Consider the following 17,419-nt stretch of genomic DNA (forward strand, 5'->3'; position numbering starts at 1 on the left):
ACTATGCAATTTCTGATCTTTGAGGTTTGTCAGAAACAGAATAAAGCCAAGAGCTGGAAGCATGGAGTTGGGCTGGGGACCTCCTTCCAGCCCATCACAACTACATTTTTCAGTGATCCTCTTACTCTGAGCCAGCTCTTCTGATCTAATTGAGCTGATCCCTCAGCATGAAGAAGGAATAGAAGGTATCATCAGCTAACAGCCATATAAATGAATTTAGTCACCATGATCTGCAGAGATGGGGGGACATGATCTCAGTACATCTCTTTGTTGGAAGATATGATGAGGTATACGTTAACACACTGTTGTAGACAGAAAGTCTTTTTAACACAAATTCCTTTCCTGATACAGGGTTTTGCCTGAGAAAGTTTGATGTCCTAATAACATTTTGTTTTACTGGCAGCTGGAAGGAAAGAGTGAGAACAGCTTAGGAGAAGCAGGCCTCACTTCTGATGCAAAGGGAGCTTTTAAACGAGAAAGAGAGGAGCATAAGAAGCTTCTGGCTGAGACTCACGGTGTGGTGATGGACCTCCGCTGGCAAATCCAGCACAGTGAGAAGAACTGGAATCGAGAAAAGGTGGAACTCCTGGACAGGCTTGATAGAGACCGGCGAGAATGGGAACGTCAAAAGAAAGAGCTGCTCAGGCGGATAGAGCAGGTGAGGAGTCAGCTTTGGAGCTGGGGCGGGCAGTGGTTGGCTTCTAGCTTGAGGTGTTGCACCATTACTGCACTCAGACCAAGGTCAAGGAACAGAGTAAAGGAAACATGTTTTAAGAAACAGCACAGGAACAGTTTTGGTTCCTTGGATACATCAGTGTTTCCCAAGATACAAAACAATTCATATTCACAAGGGAGTAAAAGGGAAATGCTCATAATCCCTGTAAAGCCTATGAGAAATCAGCTCCAGGTTAAAGGCCATTTCCTGTTTCATTTCCATTACCCTGGACAGGGATGGTCACATTGATTCATTCTGTTTGAAAGCTTATGTGCATGTCTTCGTGCTTAAACACTCAATCCCATGCGTAGGGTTATTCAAGGTTGGATATACAGCTTCCTGCCAGAAAAGTCTGCTCATCTGTGAATTTACCTCCGAAGATACAGCTGCTGTGACTATTTGTGAAGAGCCCTGACTGATAACAAACAGCCAGTTTGCAATGCTAAGTATTCAGAAGACATTTCTGACCTTGATCACATGGATTTTGTACACACCTCTGCTATCATTTGCAAATCTGATAATTACATACCTATCCTCTTGTTTTTCATGCTCGTCTGCACTTTCATCTGCTTAGTATTAGTGCTTGATTTGAAAATGTTGATCTAAATTATGCTCAATGGATTTATTACCTGGCTGGAAGCCACACAAAATAAAATGGAAAATCAAGTTTAACGTTGGAGAATTAATACACCACTTTTGACTGAACTATGTTCATCTCCGAGTCATGCATTCCAGGAAGAGTAAGAAAAACAACTGAAATTGTGAGTGCTCAATTAACTGAATACTTCCTGTCTTTAGGACATCAAAAATGGAACTACTTCACATTTGTGCATGCTCTCTAGGGAGCAGTGCTGCCTGAATGAACTACAAAGTAGCTTCTCATGTTAAGCTGATGAAAGCGTGGTGTAACTTCATGACCCGTTTTTGAAAAGACACAATTCTGTGTCTGTGTCTCATGGTCTCACCCTTGGGCTGCAACAAGAAGAGAAAAGCCACCAGGCTATAAATATTACAAGTGCGAGACTAAAACTCATTTTAAGCAATGGCTGTTAAACCCTTAGAGAAGCATTTAGGTGAATGTTGTTCTCTACAGGTATTTCTATAGATCTGAGTAGGTGGTGACCAATATGAAAGCTTTACAAACCAAGAAGAATGATTTTAGTTTCTTCAAAATATCAGTAAGATACATGCTGTTCATCTGAGAGTTCTTGAGAATACTTCATGCTGCTTTGTGAACTAGCCCTCACAAAGCTTTGTAATGCAGAACTGTAGTATGTCTCTTAAGATAAAATAAGCGATGCAATGAGCTAGGAAGGGGTGTAGCCAAGCTCTTCATCACTCATCTAGTTCCCAGGATGCACTGGCAGAAGACGCTGAGATCTCCCTGGTTAACTAGACTGGTTTCTAACTGTTGAATTTCTGTGGATGCTTCATGCAAAAGGAGAATTAAATGACTGTTAAAAAATTTCCCAGTGTACTAAGGACATGGTTGTACACTTTTGCTTAGAGAGGCACTAGTACCTTTTCGGATGTTTATCCTGCTGTCTCTATGAAATGTATTTTTAATGTTATCTCTTCAGTGTCTCCTCAGTAGCCTGAGGGAGTTAACCTTCTTTAAGACTACTTAGTCTATTCCCTGGGAATTAGGTACATTGAAGGAAGAAGAGAAATCCCTGTTAATGGTATATAGCCTTTAATTTTCTTCAAACCTGACATAACCTCTCAGTGTTATCTTGAGAGAGTTTGCAAAATAGCTCTTAACTGACCCTGGAGCTGATTTCTTCTTCTACTATTCTGAATCTTCTAGGGTCCCACTATATATTTGCTGTACAAGAGTTGTACACATTATTAGCAATATATGTGGAAAATAAATATTATGTCAAGCTAATTTCAGAAAACGAGATGACCAGAAATAGCATTTGAGATCTTGGCTATCTGCCTGCAAAACTTCTTAATCCCATTTTTGCTTATAATCAAACATTTCCCTGTGTGACAAGAAGCTTCCAAATATTTACAGGCTTTTGCTGAATATCCTCTCAGATTGCAGTCATGCCCTTCTTTATGTGGGAGCAAATAGTATCTCTCTGAAGTCCTTCTCAGTGTTTTTCTGTGTGTATCCCATGTATGGCAATACTTGGAGGATGAGGACTCTACACCAGTGTGTATATTTGAAAACAGAGTCTAAGAGATAACTGAAGAAGCGTGTGTGTGCCAAATTTCCCACTAATGCTTTATGCCTGTCTGCTTTAACATAGATGATGAATAATGCAAGTATGAGAGGGAAGCTCACACCAGTATATAAAATATATAAAATACCTTACTCTGAATAGTTACAGGAATACTGCTTGCATATAAAAAAATATGACCTACTTCTTCTGAGCTCAGCCATTTATTTTTATATTTTCAAGTTCACTGTCATTTTGTTTTCCCTTAGTGAATCTCCCTCCACTGTGCTCCTAAACCTAATTTTGCACAATCTCACCAGTAAATATTTAAAAGCACAAGGATGGTGGTTCACTCCAGGATCTCTTGAGATACACCTCAAAACCCTACCTTTATAAGACATCTTAAATTAGCACCTTTTAATAAAAACTCTTTCAGATTTTGTGTATAATGAAGAAAACACTGAAGATACACTCACATTTTTGTGCAAGTTCAGCAATTTGAGACCTGGCCTAAAATCTGCATTTGGCCTATATTGGGCACTGTGATCCTGCTTTATTTATCCACGTAAATACAACATTAGAAGAATGTTTCCTAGGTCCTCGGTGCCCAAGATCCTAGGGAATGAGTTGCATTTGCAGATTATTCTCAGTAACCTCAGCATGTTGCTCTAGTAAATGGTCAGAATTATGTATGGGATTCCTCCTGTCATTCACTGTGTTTGAATATATCATTCACCTCAACTATTGTAAACTGCATTTACAATTAAAGCAAAAGTTGGTCACATCATCTAATTCTAACATTGGTGGTAGTTCACTGTCAATAGCAGTTGGCTATTCACAGTTATTGAGAAGTGTGGAGTGAATAGCTTTGATGACCCTTCTATAAATATGTTTTTTTTTTTAAAGAAAAGCTTTACATGCCTAATTCATCCCTTTAACAAATTTGTTCTTAGAAATAGTCACCTCTCTAGTTGTGCATTAGGGCTAGACCATCTGTAAAACAAAGCTTTTGTCTTTTGTTAAGAGGGATTTTCCACCTCTGGAAACAAGATGGATGGTGTACATAAAAGTGCAAGACTTATGCTGCTGACCAGAGGAAATTCTATGTTTGTTTTGGTGACACTCAAAATCATTCACTCTTATTGGGCTTCTACTTGTTTTGCATTGCAATCTCATGTCAGAATTGCTTTTAAATAACAGTGCTGAGTTGACTTGTTCCTTTTAAAATCAGATTACAGGCAGATGTGTGATTTTGTGTGAATTTATGCAGTGTGTATATGTACATGTATATATGTAAACAAGCAAGATGTGTGTAAATAATCAAAAGTAAATATGTAATTAATCATTTGTGAGTAATAGCATCAAATTCCTAGGTCCGTCTTCTGTTGCAAAAGGACCAAAGGAGCAAAGCCAGCGTGCCTGGAGCCATGCAGTGACCTCAGCCAGCCCTCCAGCTCTCTGCATCACCTTGCTCCTAGGGAAGGATAAGAAATGCTGGGTGCCATATGCTGCATGAATAATTGCTGTTCCCTCCAATCTGCTTTGTTCTCAGCTTCAGAAAGAAGTGAGCCCACGAAGAGGAGGGAGCTTCCTATGTGACCAGAAGGAGAGTAACCTTCGTCCATTTATGACCCAGGGGAACCTTCACATGCTGTCCCGTCCAATGGGGTCAAGATCCTACTCTGACTCGGATGCCATTCAGTTTGATGACCGGTCACTGTCCAAGCTGAAGGAGAGCGACCGGTGCAGTGCCACAGAGAACCTTTTCCTGGAGTCTCTGTCTCTTGATTCCCCTGACGAGTCAGAGGAACACCGCTCCCGGCAGCTAGAGAGAGAGAAATTTGTCACCAGATTCACAGAAGTACGCACTCAGAATTCTAAGTTTTGTCACACATGCTTGTTGTCTTATGTCAGAGTTGGTACCCTACCCCTGCTCTCAGAAGTGAGACACTGTGTCTCGGCCCCTGCTCACCATTACTTAGCAGCGAATTTATAACAAATGGGATTTGTTCCTTGTTAGGAGCCGATCAGACTGCTGTCTGTAATGTCAGAAACTAGGAGCCGACCTACATCATCTGGTGACCATTCATTTTATGTATGGTAACTATATTAGATGTAACATATTGGCCCAGAAAGTCTTAAATCTCATCCAGTTGTAAATATATACATAAATATAAAGAAGTAAATATATATTCTATTTGGCTATATACTGCTATTAAAACTTGAAGTGCTTTAGCGAGCTACTTCAGGTTGCTCCATTGTGGTTGCCTCCTAAATAGCTTAGTGGGAAGAAGTGAGACGAGATGTTGTAAAAATAAAAGTATTATTCATCAGCAAAGTATCTGCCCTCGGATTACACCGTAAACCTGCAAAGATCCAAAACACAGTGCTAAGAGATGATGTTGGGTCGCAGAGAATGTATCATAGAATCACCAAGGTTGGAAAAGACCTCCAAGATCATCCAGTCGCATAGTCCTCCTACCACTGATATTTTCTCACTAAACCATGTCCCTTAGTACAACATCTAAATGGAACAAAGTCTGTGTCCTGCTAAAATCTTCTTCACAGCACTCCTAGTCTCACTGGATCCAGGTCTTCACAGTTGTGTTAGATTTATAGCTAATGTGGAAGCAGAAGCTTTACAGTAAAAGATATGTTTGCACACCCAGGCTTGAAAATTTGACCACTTTGGAAAATAGTCTGTCAACAGTTCAGATGTCAGACTCCCTGCAAGTCTAACAAAGTTTCACCAGTATGTCTTGACTTGAACATGTAACTCTGCAAAAACTTGACTAAATCATTTCTTTGAGATGCATAGCATTGTTCCTTAGTTAAACGATTGGGGATCAGATTCTCTGGGAGAAAAAAATAGATTATGAAAGGCAAGAAATGTGGCTGCAGTTCTTACATTTTAGGTAGCTGGAGCTGCATATGCATTCCAATTAGATTTTCCTCCCTCTGGTAGCATGAAATTATGGGAAGCAATGTGGGATTCAGTATTTTTTATCTCAGCTGATTATTTCATACACATTCAAGTGCTCTGTATAAAGTGTTGATACCATTATCAGGGATCTGTGTTTTGCATTTCATCCCAATTGCCATTTTCTTTGCTTTCAATTCAGGCTGGTAGTTAAGAACGGAAATCTCTCCAGATGCCGTCCATTTTCAGACATTACTACCACTGAAAAGTGTTGGCAGCAAAATTAGGTCCTTGGTGATATTTGCATAGCTTCTTCCTGTCAAAGCATACTTTGGTGAAACCTGTGCAAAGTGATTTTGCCTCAGTGGGTTTGTTCAAGCAAAGCTGATTGGAGTTTAATGAATAGCTTTACTAAGGATGTACAGAGGCAATTGCGGCCCACTGACTGTTCCTCACCACTGTGTTTTCTTTGTGGTACTAATTGTAGTAAAGTCAGTCCAGCCATCAGCCTAATTCTCCATTCATTTAGATCAAATTCACTCTGTAATAACTGCATTGAAGCCAACAAATTTATTCCAGACTTATGCCAGAGTAAAACTCTTATTTTATTTTCTTTTCTCTGTATAAATACCGGAAGGGTATTTGCTAAGTGAAACAGTGCTCTTTTTGGATAATTATAATGAGAAATACACTTCTGTGTTGGCAGTGTACTTGAATTCATGAGTTTGTATAAAAATAATAAGCAGTCTGATCATAGTTTGTATTTCCTATTTTGTTAGAAATGCAAACAATTAAAGCAGTGACTGCAGAGAAGTTGCTTCGGAAGTGTCTATTAGAAAAATAAAACAACTAATTGTAACAGGCAAGTAATTGCCATAAAGACATCTTAATGCCATTAGCAAACAGTAGGTATTCTTCTTATGAAGCAAGTAATCGTCTTCCCACACATTTAATACAGCTAGCTTAATGGGTTTCAAATGATGCCACTTGTTGGTTCCTAAAAGACGTGTACTGAAATCTTATGTCAAAGGACCACGTTTTATCTCTTATTTCAGCACAGCAAGGACTCTGACATGAAGCAGATTAATTCCATGAACAAATTCCCTTACAAATAAGTAGTCCAAGACAATACATTGTGCATGTGGAAAAAAGCTCTTTGCAGCTTACTTCCATTTGCAGTTGCCCAGGTGTGCTAATTTGGGCAATTGCAAATGGAAGTAATCTGCAAATGGCTTTTTTTTTCCTTAGATATAGGTTCAAGGCTGCTCTAGATGTGGCATACAGGCTTTCTGTGTGCAGGATGTCGTCCTAATGGGATTGACCATTTTTGCTGTCAATGTGCAACGGGAAGGGTATTCTCAGAAGCAATTTGAGATTCCCTATCCGATAGAAAGCTGTTTTTTAAAGCCAAACATACCTGGTGGAATCACCTAGAAGTGAATGACAGAACATTCAAACGTTAATGCCACAAATAGGTTCAGAAATGACTTATGCTGTTTGTTTTTGTTTTTCTTCAGGAGGAAGAAACGCACAAAGGAAATCTTCAAAGGTGAATAAAACTTGCAGGGAAAAAAAAAAACAACAAAAAGAAAAAACCAACCCAGCTAGCAGTCAAATACCAGAGTTCCAGCTCTTTTGTGCCTAAAGCACAGACCCCAGGCATAGCTGTACACCCTCCAAATCATCCAGAAATCCAGATTAATGGATTTAGCCAGGGATTAATTTGTCTCTATGCTTCTGTTCTACTCCCATTAACTCGGGCCACATTCAGCTGTGGTGCATGAAAATCAAACTATCTGAAAGTTCACGAAGCTGCTGCTATGTTTGCAAGTAGTACAGACCATAGACAGAGATATGTAGAGTAAAACAGTTGGTGTTGAGGATCCAACATACCCCAGCATGTCCAAGGTGTTTTGCTTTGGACTAGTTCAGGTCTGATCCCATGGGCTGAATGCCCATCTGTCCCTGGAATGCCTTCCTGTCCTTCTGGAGAGCATCTTCCAGGTCATCTTTATTCCCAAATGCAAATTAAAGTGTTTGAATAGGAGATTCACTTCAAAAGTGCACTCCTGATCTCACCTATTTTGCTAATGTAGATGCAACCAAACTCTGCAGCTGGTTCTCTTGATCTAAAAGTTGTAGTGTGATTATACTGTATCCTCCAGAATACTGCTGCATAAAAAATCACCATTTCCTGAGTCCTCATCCAGCCTTAGAGACCTCATTGAGCTGACTCTCATAACTATACTCATTTACATTTATTAAGTTGTTCCATTGAAAAAGACTCTTTTGTTGTCTGATTTTTCCTTATAGCAAAGCAGTAGGGCAACTCAGTCTGTGATTTGTATGAACCACTAATGAATGGGAAAGCCAAAAATCCAGCATTATCACATAGAGACCCCCTTGTGTCAAAGTACAGCATCTCTGTTAAGTGTAACTGCACTTCAGCTGTGTGTCCCGCATCGCCGAACACCATCTGTGCAGCCCGAGCAGTTTCAGGAGCAGAGGGTGGACTTGGTGATTTCACAGCGAGTCAGAAATACTCTGTATTTTGCTCTGAAAAGTCTTCCTCATACTGTCATAAAGATTCATTTTCTGTAGATAATGTATTTCTGAAGTGCACCCTACTGCTGCATATTTCAGACATTTACCAAACATTAATCCATGAGAAAGCAGTAAATTAAGAAGCATTAATAAACCATTCAGTACATTTAATAACACATCAGGAATGTTTTCATTTAACAGCTATTAAGAAACAAACAAACAAACAAACAAAACAAGAAGAAAAGTGGGTCTTAATGAAAAGAAAGCTGAAGTGGTTTTGTATACCAAATATCTGCTACCTATAGAAGCAGATAGAGAAAGTTGAATTTTCCAAGTCAGTTTTCTTTTGTTATTAGTAGTTCTGTGAGAATATTCAAGGCTATGAGTGATACTGCTGTGTTCCTCTCTGCAGGGCGATGTCCGTTTCTTCCATGTCAGAATTCCAGCGCTTGATGGATATTTCTCCATTTCTACCAGAAAAAAACTTGCCTTTATCCAGCAGCAAAGATGACATAACCCCTCCTTTGTCTCCTGATGATCTGAAGTATATTGAGGAGTTCAACAAAAACTGGGATTACAGTAGCACCAGAAATCATGGGGGGGGCACCGAGAAGCCTGCAGAAGGGTGGACAGAAAGGACAGAATCTGGGAAAGCCGGGAATGATCCTGCTGCAGACCCCTTCCAGGCTTCATCGTGGTACCTCACCACCAGCGTCACAATGACAACCAACACCATGACCAGCCCGGAGCACTGCCAGAAGCAGCCCACGAGGAGTCACGGTGTAACTGAAAAAATGGGAGTTCGGGTCTTCCACAGCCCACCAGTGGTCCGTAGGTTTGATAACTCAGTGATAGCTGGCAGCGAAGGGAAAAACCAGGTGGAGTCAGATTTCCTGTTTTCTATGACCAAAGCTATGGGGAATGTTGCTGAGACAAAAGGTCCTTCCTCTGATATGTTTGGAAGATGGTCTTGTGACCTGACCAAACACCATAAGGATTTTCTGGAGAATGGTCTTCATCCCATTGAACGTCCTATTTGCACTACTGTGGGCTTTGCCTCACCCTTGCACAGCTTGGAGATGTCCAAAAATATGAGCGATGATATGAAGGAGGTCGCTTTCTCTGTCCGAAACGCGATACGCTCCAACTCTAATTCAGGAGAGCCTCAGTTCAAGGACACCGCGTGTCAAACCAATGGTATGAGAACAACAGGGACGCAGACCACCCAGACCATCAGTGTTGGCTTGCAGACAGAAACCCTGCGCAGTATCACCAGCAGTCCACACAAGTGTCTGACACCAAAGGGGGGGTCCACGCCTGTCTCTTCACCATCCAGAAGCCTAAGAAGCAGGCAGGTGACCCCTGTCATTGAAAAGGTCCAGGCTAAGTTTGAACGCACATGCTGCTCCCCCAAATACGGCTCTCCAAAGCTGCAAAGAAAAATCCTTCCCAAATCAGACCAGCCAAATAACAGGACTTTGCCTGGCACACCTCAGAAAGGATTCAGCGAGTCTGCTTGGGCGAGATCAACTACTACGAGGGAGAGTCCTGTCCATACCACCATCAATGATGGCCTCTCCAGTTTGTTCAACATCATTGACCATAGCCCCATCTTTCATGAGACCTTCCAAAAATGCCCCAGGTCTAGCAGCCGATCCAGGTCAGCAGAACCCAGACCAGAGCTGGGCCCGGTGCAGGAGCCATGTACTAATGCCCGTGGCAGATCACCCAGTCCTCTTCGTTTGGGTACAGAAACACAAAAGGAAGATGGGACTGAGGTGACAAGTATCAGGCAGGACTTATCTGCTCCTCCAGGGTATACACTCACAGAAAATGCTGCCAGGATCTTGAATAAGAAACTTTTGGAGCATGCCTTAAAGGAAGAGAGAAGGCTACCTTCACACAGCCCTCCAAATCTTAGCAATGACAACAGCACAGGAGAAATTGTCAAAGTAGATCCAGGGTCCATAGAGGTAATGAGTTTGTTTGTTTTTCCTCCTATAGCTAAATGCACTCTCCTTTGATCAAATGCATTATGAGGTATCTTACAGTCCTGCTGGGTGATTACAGTGAATATCCTAGTCCTGGTATGGTACCACCAGCGAGTCCCAGTCATGAAACTATCAGATTAGTCACTGAAGAACTTGGTAAAGAATTGAGTTTCTATCCTGACAGCTTATCGGGCTTGAAAGTATCAGTAGAGCTTTGTCCTTTACAGGATAAAGGTGGTTTTCCTCTGAATGACTGGGATAAGGGGTTTCTGTTACAAAACACTGTGCGTTACAGATGTTTTAGGGTCTCTAGGTCTGAGTAAATTTCTTCTTTATGCTGTATGGAAAGTAGGCTCTTCCTCCTACACAACAGTGGCTGATAGCAAGTCCGTGTGAAAAACAGTTACTGCAATACCCTGAACCAGAACTTCAGGGCCTTCAGCGTACCTTTTCTGGATGTATCTGAGTAAGTTTGGCTCTGGTCTGTGAATGTGATTAAATGGCATTTGGTATGACTGTTGCTGCCTCACAAAAAAAAAAAAAAAAAGGAAAAAGGAAAAAATAGAAAAGAAAAAAGAAAAAAAAAGATAACCCACTAGTCTAAGCACAAACCTACTTAGTGCTTAAGAACTCTTTATTAATATTTTGTTGTACTCTAACAAGTGTAAAAGTCGTCATCTGGCTCAGCAGGTATGCCCAATTACTGGTGATCAGATCCACATTTCCAGTAGTATGCTACAGTAATCAACCAAAACAAGGGTGTAATGATGGACAAAGCTCTTTCAGTTACCAGGTTTAAGTCTGTTTTTGGTGAACCTTGTGTGTGAGAGTGTTGCCCTGAGGAGGCCTGCAGAAGCTGAGTTAGGCCTAGCCCTTGTTGGTGGTACAGCACCAAAATGGCACATGCCCTGCTGGTCAGTCTGTTCCCCAGGACGCAGGCAGGAGAATTCATCCTCTCAGCTCCATGCCATCCCTTTAGCATCCCAGTGTTTTCTGGGGGCAGTTGCTCCTCCTTGACCCTGGTGGTGCCCCAAAATGCTGCCCGGGCCTTGCTGGGTTCACTCCTACTGCTCGTGCCTCAGGTAGCCAAGGGAAGGTACAGATCCCATTTCATGCATCAACATTATGGATCAAATGTTGTAAGTGCTGCTGAGGGGACACAATCTTTTTTACTTAACAGAGCATCCAAAGCTGAAGATATATTCCCTATGTTTAAATAGATGTCAATGGGGAATTTTGTACATATAAAAAAAACCAAACACATGCACATTTTAAGTAATAATGAATGAAAGTAAGCTTTGCACACAAATCTCAGAATGAATTAAAGCCTCATTTATTTCACCCTTTCTCACTTATCTACGTGTTTTGTTGCTAGCTTGAAAAACTAGGAATGTACTACAGTTCCTTACTAGAAAGTACATGCTGTACTCTTACAGGTTCAACTCAGCTTTACCTCCTAGGCATCTCTGAAAACTCTTGATTTTCTCCTGCATCTTTTAAATGTCTTGGCAGATCTCAAGTGTAAATAAATGGATGTCATCCCACACCACCACAAATTGCTGCTGGCAAAACGCAATCAGCATCAGTACCTGATTTTCATGCATGGAGAGATTCACGTCAGTGCTGTTTAGTAAAATCTCACTGACCATCAGCCTGGCAAAAAATTGCCCTTCTTTGTGAATTCTCAGTATTTTCTGCCTAATTTTTTGAGTTCCAAGCCTCAGAGCTAAGCATCGCTCTTCCTTGCAACTCTTACCCAGTTGTTATGTCTGCTGTCTGGATGCACAGGTACATTGAAAAGGAAGGTGGTGGGCAGTCACACAATGGGCTTTTCCTGTGTGAGATGATGTTTTACAAAATGATCTTAATGAAGCGTGGGTTCGCTGCTGCAAACAATACCGCAGATGCCATTAGACTTTGCACGTACCTTGCATTACCTCTGTATTATCCTGGCCACAGAAATTACACTCTACAAAAAATTGTACATAGCACATGATGGCTGAGGAGGAGGCAGGCTGTGCCTGGGGCAGCCCCAATGTCAGTGCTGCCCTTGCTACCCACCTGCAGATCCTTGCTCTGCTTCTCCCTCACCAGTTTGCTGCTGGCCAAGACAAGTGACCTTCTCACCACAGGACACCTTTTTTTCTGCAGTCATAACATGGTATATTGATGACTTTTAAACTTGCATGGAGCACCTCTTGGTGATTTTTCCTTAAATTGAGCTTCTGAATGCTTTAGTTACGCAATTCACTTTGATATTACTGCTGCAATGAGAAGTCTAGTTTGTACATATATTTATATATTTACATACATATGTATGTGTGTGAGTGTATATGCATACATAACAATAATAACTGTATTTTCTAACTTGCCTAGAGCTGCTTACAAATAAATTCATATCCAGCCTAGCTCTCCAAGTCTCTTACCCTGCTAGTTCACCAAACCACTATCTTACATGGGATTTACAGATATTACCATTAAAAAATGCAGAATAATTTTCCCTAACTAACAACATAAAAGCAGCATGAGCATTATTCTTCTCTGACTTGCAAGGGAGTAAATGACAGAGGTGACACACCTGTCCCAGTCAGAGAGCTCAGACCCTTTTCTGAAGTCAGCACTGTGGAAGAACCGTCCCCAAGGATCCATGTAGAGGGTGGAGCAGTGGCCTCACAATTGCCACTGAACTGCTCAGCGTTGGAGGGAGAGTGTTGCAGAGAAGGAGAGGTGATGCCAGGATTAAAGAGCTTCTGCTTCAGTTTAAGTCTTCCTTGCAGAGTCACTGTTAAATAGGAGCAGGAAAGAAGTCTGAGGCAAAGAGCTGTCATGAAACCTTCAGAGAGGCTTCTGAGCAACATAAATATCAGTGGGTTTTTTGCTTGTTAAAGATTTCCTAAGCAGAAATTCTCTCTCAAAATCAAACAAAGGAAAAAAAAAAAAAACCAGCTTTATTCCTCTTTCATAGTAATGTCATTTTTTCCCGTAGCCCTAATCAAGGTTGGCAAAGGATAACGGATGTCTTTTCTCTGCTGAGTAGAAATGACTGGATTGTTTAATGTATGTCCTTCTAGATTGTGCCAGGACTGTAAAGGGTTGGTTTGTTTGCTTCCTTCCTTTCTGAATCTTTTTTCTGCTGTGGCTTATCCCTTACTTTTATTATTAGTTTCCCTCTGATATAGTGGTAACATGATCTGAATGGGTGGTAACATCTGGAGACTTCTTTGCTGGCATGAAATCCTCTCTTAAAAAAAAATTATATATATATTGATTAAAACAGTTCTTTCCAACCTACTTGCTTTCTTTTTCTTTTCTATCTGTTCTGTCCAGAACCAAACTGTCTTATTAACTGCCCCCTGGGGACTCTAACCCTGCCTGCCTCACTGCTGTAAGTCCTTTCTACCTTGTTTCCACAACTTTCTGAAAGTGGTCACTTTGAACACATGTGGTATTGAAAGGAAATAAATGACCCCAGCTAACGTGTTTCTCACCTGACATCTCCGTGTAGTCCTTTGTACAAAATGGTCTGGAAGTGCTCAGGATGGGAACCTGAGCTGCTGCCTCCTGTGGTAGCACAGGCTGGAGCATGCATGGTCATAGCTAGGTCACACAAGTCAGGATTTGTGCAGTTGGGTTTTTTGTTAAACTTTTTTTTTTAAGGCAAAATTGAAGACCAGATAACAGTATCCAAAAATACTGGGGAGGTATTCAGATTTTAAACATCATTTTTTTAATCACTTCATACTCCTGAAAGGGGCTTCTGGCTGCTGTGTTCCCTTAGGCTGTATCTGTAGCAGCAGGTGGAGAGGGCTGGGGAGGGGGTCCCAAGCACCAGCCTGTGGCTGGCAGTCACATTTCATTATTAAGCTGCTTCCAGCACAGTTTTGGCCAGTGCCAGCTGGCTGACTGGACCATTTACTCAGTCTCAGAGCCAGAAAATTGCTTGTTCGATGTATTTATTCATGTAGGCATAGCCATAGTGGCAGGCAGCCAGGTCTAGGAAATAGAAACTGAAACTGAAAGCTTATTGCCCATATCTAAGAGGTGCTGCTTCTCCACCCACCCCTCAAGTAATCATCAAAGTAAATCTCCCCTAGAAGGTCAGATTTTTTCAACGTTGCTAGCTTTTGCAGCAATAGGAAAGAAGCAAAAGGGAGAACATCTGGGATTTCAAAAAACACTTCTGACATTTTCCTTTTGCTGCCCTGATTTCCTTAGGCTTTTTTTCCACAGGCTCCATTTCCAGCACCTGCCCTTGGGGTTCCTTGCTTGGCATCCAACATGATGCCTACAGCACTGGGCTGCCGGTCATTCCTCTACAAGCTGCCAGTGATGTTGTGTTGGGCAAGAGCATGGCACCAATAAGATGGTCCTAATCCTGCCATTCTGAACAAGCTGGCCAACATCTGTGGGTATGCCTCATCCCTGGAGGTGTTCAAGGCCAGGTTGGACGGCGCTTTGGGCAGCCTGATCTAGTGGGAGGTGCCCCTGCCCACAGCAGGGAGCTGAGACTGGGTGGTCCATAAGGTCCCTTCCAACCCAAACCTTTTCATGCTTTAGCGACATGAACAAACTGGGTGGCAGAAGTGGAAATGTGGAAATAAATTTTGTAATCGCTCTGCTGAGTCTCCTTTATTCCTGTGAAACTAAGATAAAGCAGCCAGAAGCAAGCAGCACTGTAAAGATGCCATTTTAAGCTGCTGGTTAGAGAGAGTCAAAGGCAAAGCCCACAGATTACGCAGTCTGGATTCATCATGTTGCACAGCCTGTAGGAATGGCTATGCATACAGATCCCAAAACTGAGCGGCAGCTCTCGCAGAACCCAGGAGTGATGGGATAGGGTGACGTAAGGACACCGAGTCAGGTTTCTCATTCGCTCCGGTTTATGTTTCAGTGAGGGCCACGTCTGTGCTCACAGCACAGAGCAGGGATGGGGGGGTGGATTTGCAGTGGTAGTGCATGCGGAGGCCTGAAGCCATGGGCTAGCACCAGCCCGGCGTTCCTGCTGCCCAGCACTGAGAGCTAACAAGCACGGCTCTGCTTGGCAATGGTCACATACTGCTCAGAGATACTGAGCTCTGACCCTTCACAGAGGCTTCCCTGCCCCAGCTCTCTGAGGCACACTCCACAGACTGCACGCGCCTACACAGGCTCCATTTCCAGTACTACTGCTCCATGTCTTTGAAATCAGTTTCTCTGTCATATAACATCCCAACCCAACCAAAATATTCAAAGGCATATCACCATGTTTGTTCACTGCCCATCACATCATGTTACCTAAGCCAATATTCTCCATTCCCTTCTCTGAAACTCTGCACTGAGTTCGCCACTTCCTACTGTGTTGTTTTACTGCTCCCTTGGCTTCCCTTTGGCTTACTGTGCCGGAGCTTGTCTTCTGCACTGTGTCACTCTTGATCTCTCTCTTCATTTACAACCAGCTTGTATTCTGTTTTATAGATGGATATTTATTTAACTCTCTCCAGTGTATGCAGATCTCGTAGATTGACAGACTCATCCGATTTGCTCTGGTAAATGCTGAAGTATGCAGAGAAATTCAGAATTTTTACTTTGGCACGACAAGGCAGGCTTGCTCCCACAGTCAGTCACCTTGATGCAGTGAGCACAGAGCCAGGCAGGAAGCCTGGCTGTGCAGTGAGCAGAGCCCATAAATACAAGAAGCAATTATCAACCTAGTGCCAGGGTTAAAAATCACAAGTGCAGAAGGTTTCTAGTAGTACGGATAGGCTGCTGAGCCTGAACAGTGGAAAACTGGTGGAGGAATGTAATTTCAGTTTTCCTCCATTTCTGTAAATGTCATCTTTAATGTATAGTAACACTGATTCCTGTAATTCAAGCAAAAGCAGCTGGCAGTGAGGAGTGATGTTCCAGAAGTTGAAATCTGGAGGTAAGCCTCATCCTTAATCCAGCTGAAGGTCACAGCTGGTCCTGCAGTCATTATTCTGCTAAGAAGTCTTTGCTGCCTGTGAGTCTGAAGCCTGAGGCAGACAGAAGGAGTCTGTGGTTGCTTTTTACCTCACTTCTAAATGTCAGACCTGGCCCATACTTGGAGCAATGCAATGAATGTAATGCACTGTCATGATATAATCATGCAAATGTGTTTTTCTAGCTCAAGGAGAATTAGTAAATGGAAGTTTGTCAGCTACTTCAGCTCATCCCGGATCTCCTTCTTTCATTCTCTCCTTATCTGTTCCATAAATCATGGACATCTACACAAATGTCTGGAGCCCACACACAGAAAGATGTTCACCGCTTGCTTTTGTCCCGTGACACGACAGATGCTTAGCTTTAGCTTGAATTCTACTTATTTTTTAATTCTTTGCACAGCCAGATGGCCTCTAATGCTAGTCACTAACCACTGTTTTGCTCTCTTGGCTGCCAAGGAACTGCCTTGTTCTGCACTAGCCCCGTCCCTTGAACCCTGCTTCTCCCGTCCAGAGAGACCAGCGAAGAGGCGCCCACCGTCCCGATGGGCCTCACATTCCCCTACTGCCTCACAGTCACAGTCAACCGGAGACCTGACTTCCTCGAAGGAGAGCGGAGGCAAGGAGCTGCCAGCGGAGGCCGCTAGCCAGGGAGGCCTGCCGGCGTGAGCGGCGGCAAGCACCGCGCTGGGACGGGCCTCCCCCGGGGGCCCGACGGAGAAGTCCCATAGTGGAGGTCAAAGAAGTCCCATAGTGGAGGTCAAAGAATGTTCTCAAACGCAGCTGCTGAATGTCCGACCCGTGAAACCGAGGTGTTTCTAGAATGAAACAGTTAATGTGCCTGTAACCATTTTTTTTCAGAGCTGAGAAAACTATTTTTGTCTCCATCTTTTCTACATACAGTATATTCACAAAAAGAAAAAAAAAAAAGGTAAAAATGATATCAAGTAAGATTTAAAATAAAATGTAAATTAAGTTTTAAGGGAATTTGAATACGTGCTCACGCTCTCTCCAAATACTGACTGCCTTTCGGTTATATTTGCACTGTTATTTTTTCAATTTTGGTTTGGGGTTTTTTTGGGTTGTTTTTGTTTTCCTTTTGTCATGTAAAACTAGGGTCTTAAGTTAATTTTATTCTATTTTAA

The 17,419-nt window shown here is 42.3% G+C and overlaps 1 protein-coding gene across 9 annotated transcripts in view; it reads left to right on the forward strand.

Moving 5' to 3' along the window:
• Nucleotides 1–17,013, forward strand: part of MTCL1 (microtubule crosslinking factor 1) — a 99,908-nt gene extending 82,895 nt beyond the window's left edge. For 7 of the 9 annotated variants that reach the window (XM_065752020.1, XM_065752024.1, XM_065752025.1 and 4 more), the window contains 5 exons: nucleotides 404–658; nucleotides 4,433–4,741; nucleotides 7,318–7,349; nucleotides 8,757–10,317; nucleotides 16,734–17,013. In XM_065752020.1, coding sequence (XP_065608092.1) covers nucleotides 404–658; nucleotides 4,433–4,741; nucleotides 7,318–7,349; nucleotides 8,757–10,317; nucleotides 16,734–16,943 — 2,367 coding nt within the window. In that variant the 3' untranslated portion in view covers nucleotides 16,944–17,013. Of the gene's footprint in view, nucleotides 1–403; nucleotides 659–4,432; nucleotides 4,742–7,317; nucleotides 7,350–8,756; nucleotides 10,318–13,662; nucleotides 13,721–16,733 lie in introns of all 9 variants that reach the window. The other 2 variants (XM_065752028.1, XM_065752029.1) reach the window with 1 other exon arrangement.
• Nucleotides 17,014–17,419: the final 406 nt, after the last annotated feature.

The sequence above is a fragment of the Cyrtonyx montezumae genome, unplaced genomic scaffold (genome assembly GCF_038088225.1).
Source record: "Cyrtonyx montezumae isolate F1298 unplaced genomic scaffold, pur_monq_1.0 scaffold_8, whole genome shotgun sequence".
Classification (NCBI taxonomy): Eukaryota; Metazoa; Chordata; class Aves; order Galliformes; family Odontophoridae; genus Cyrtonyx; species Cyrtonyx montezumae.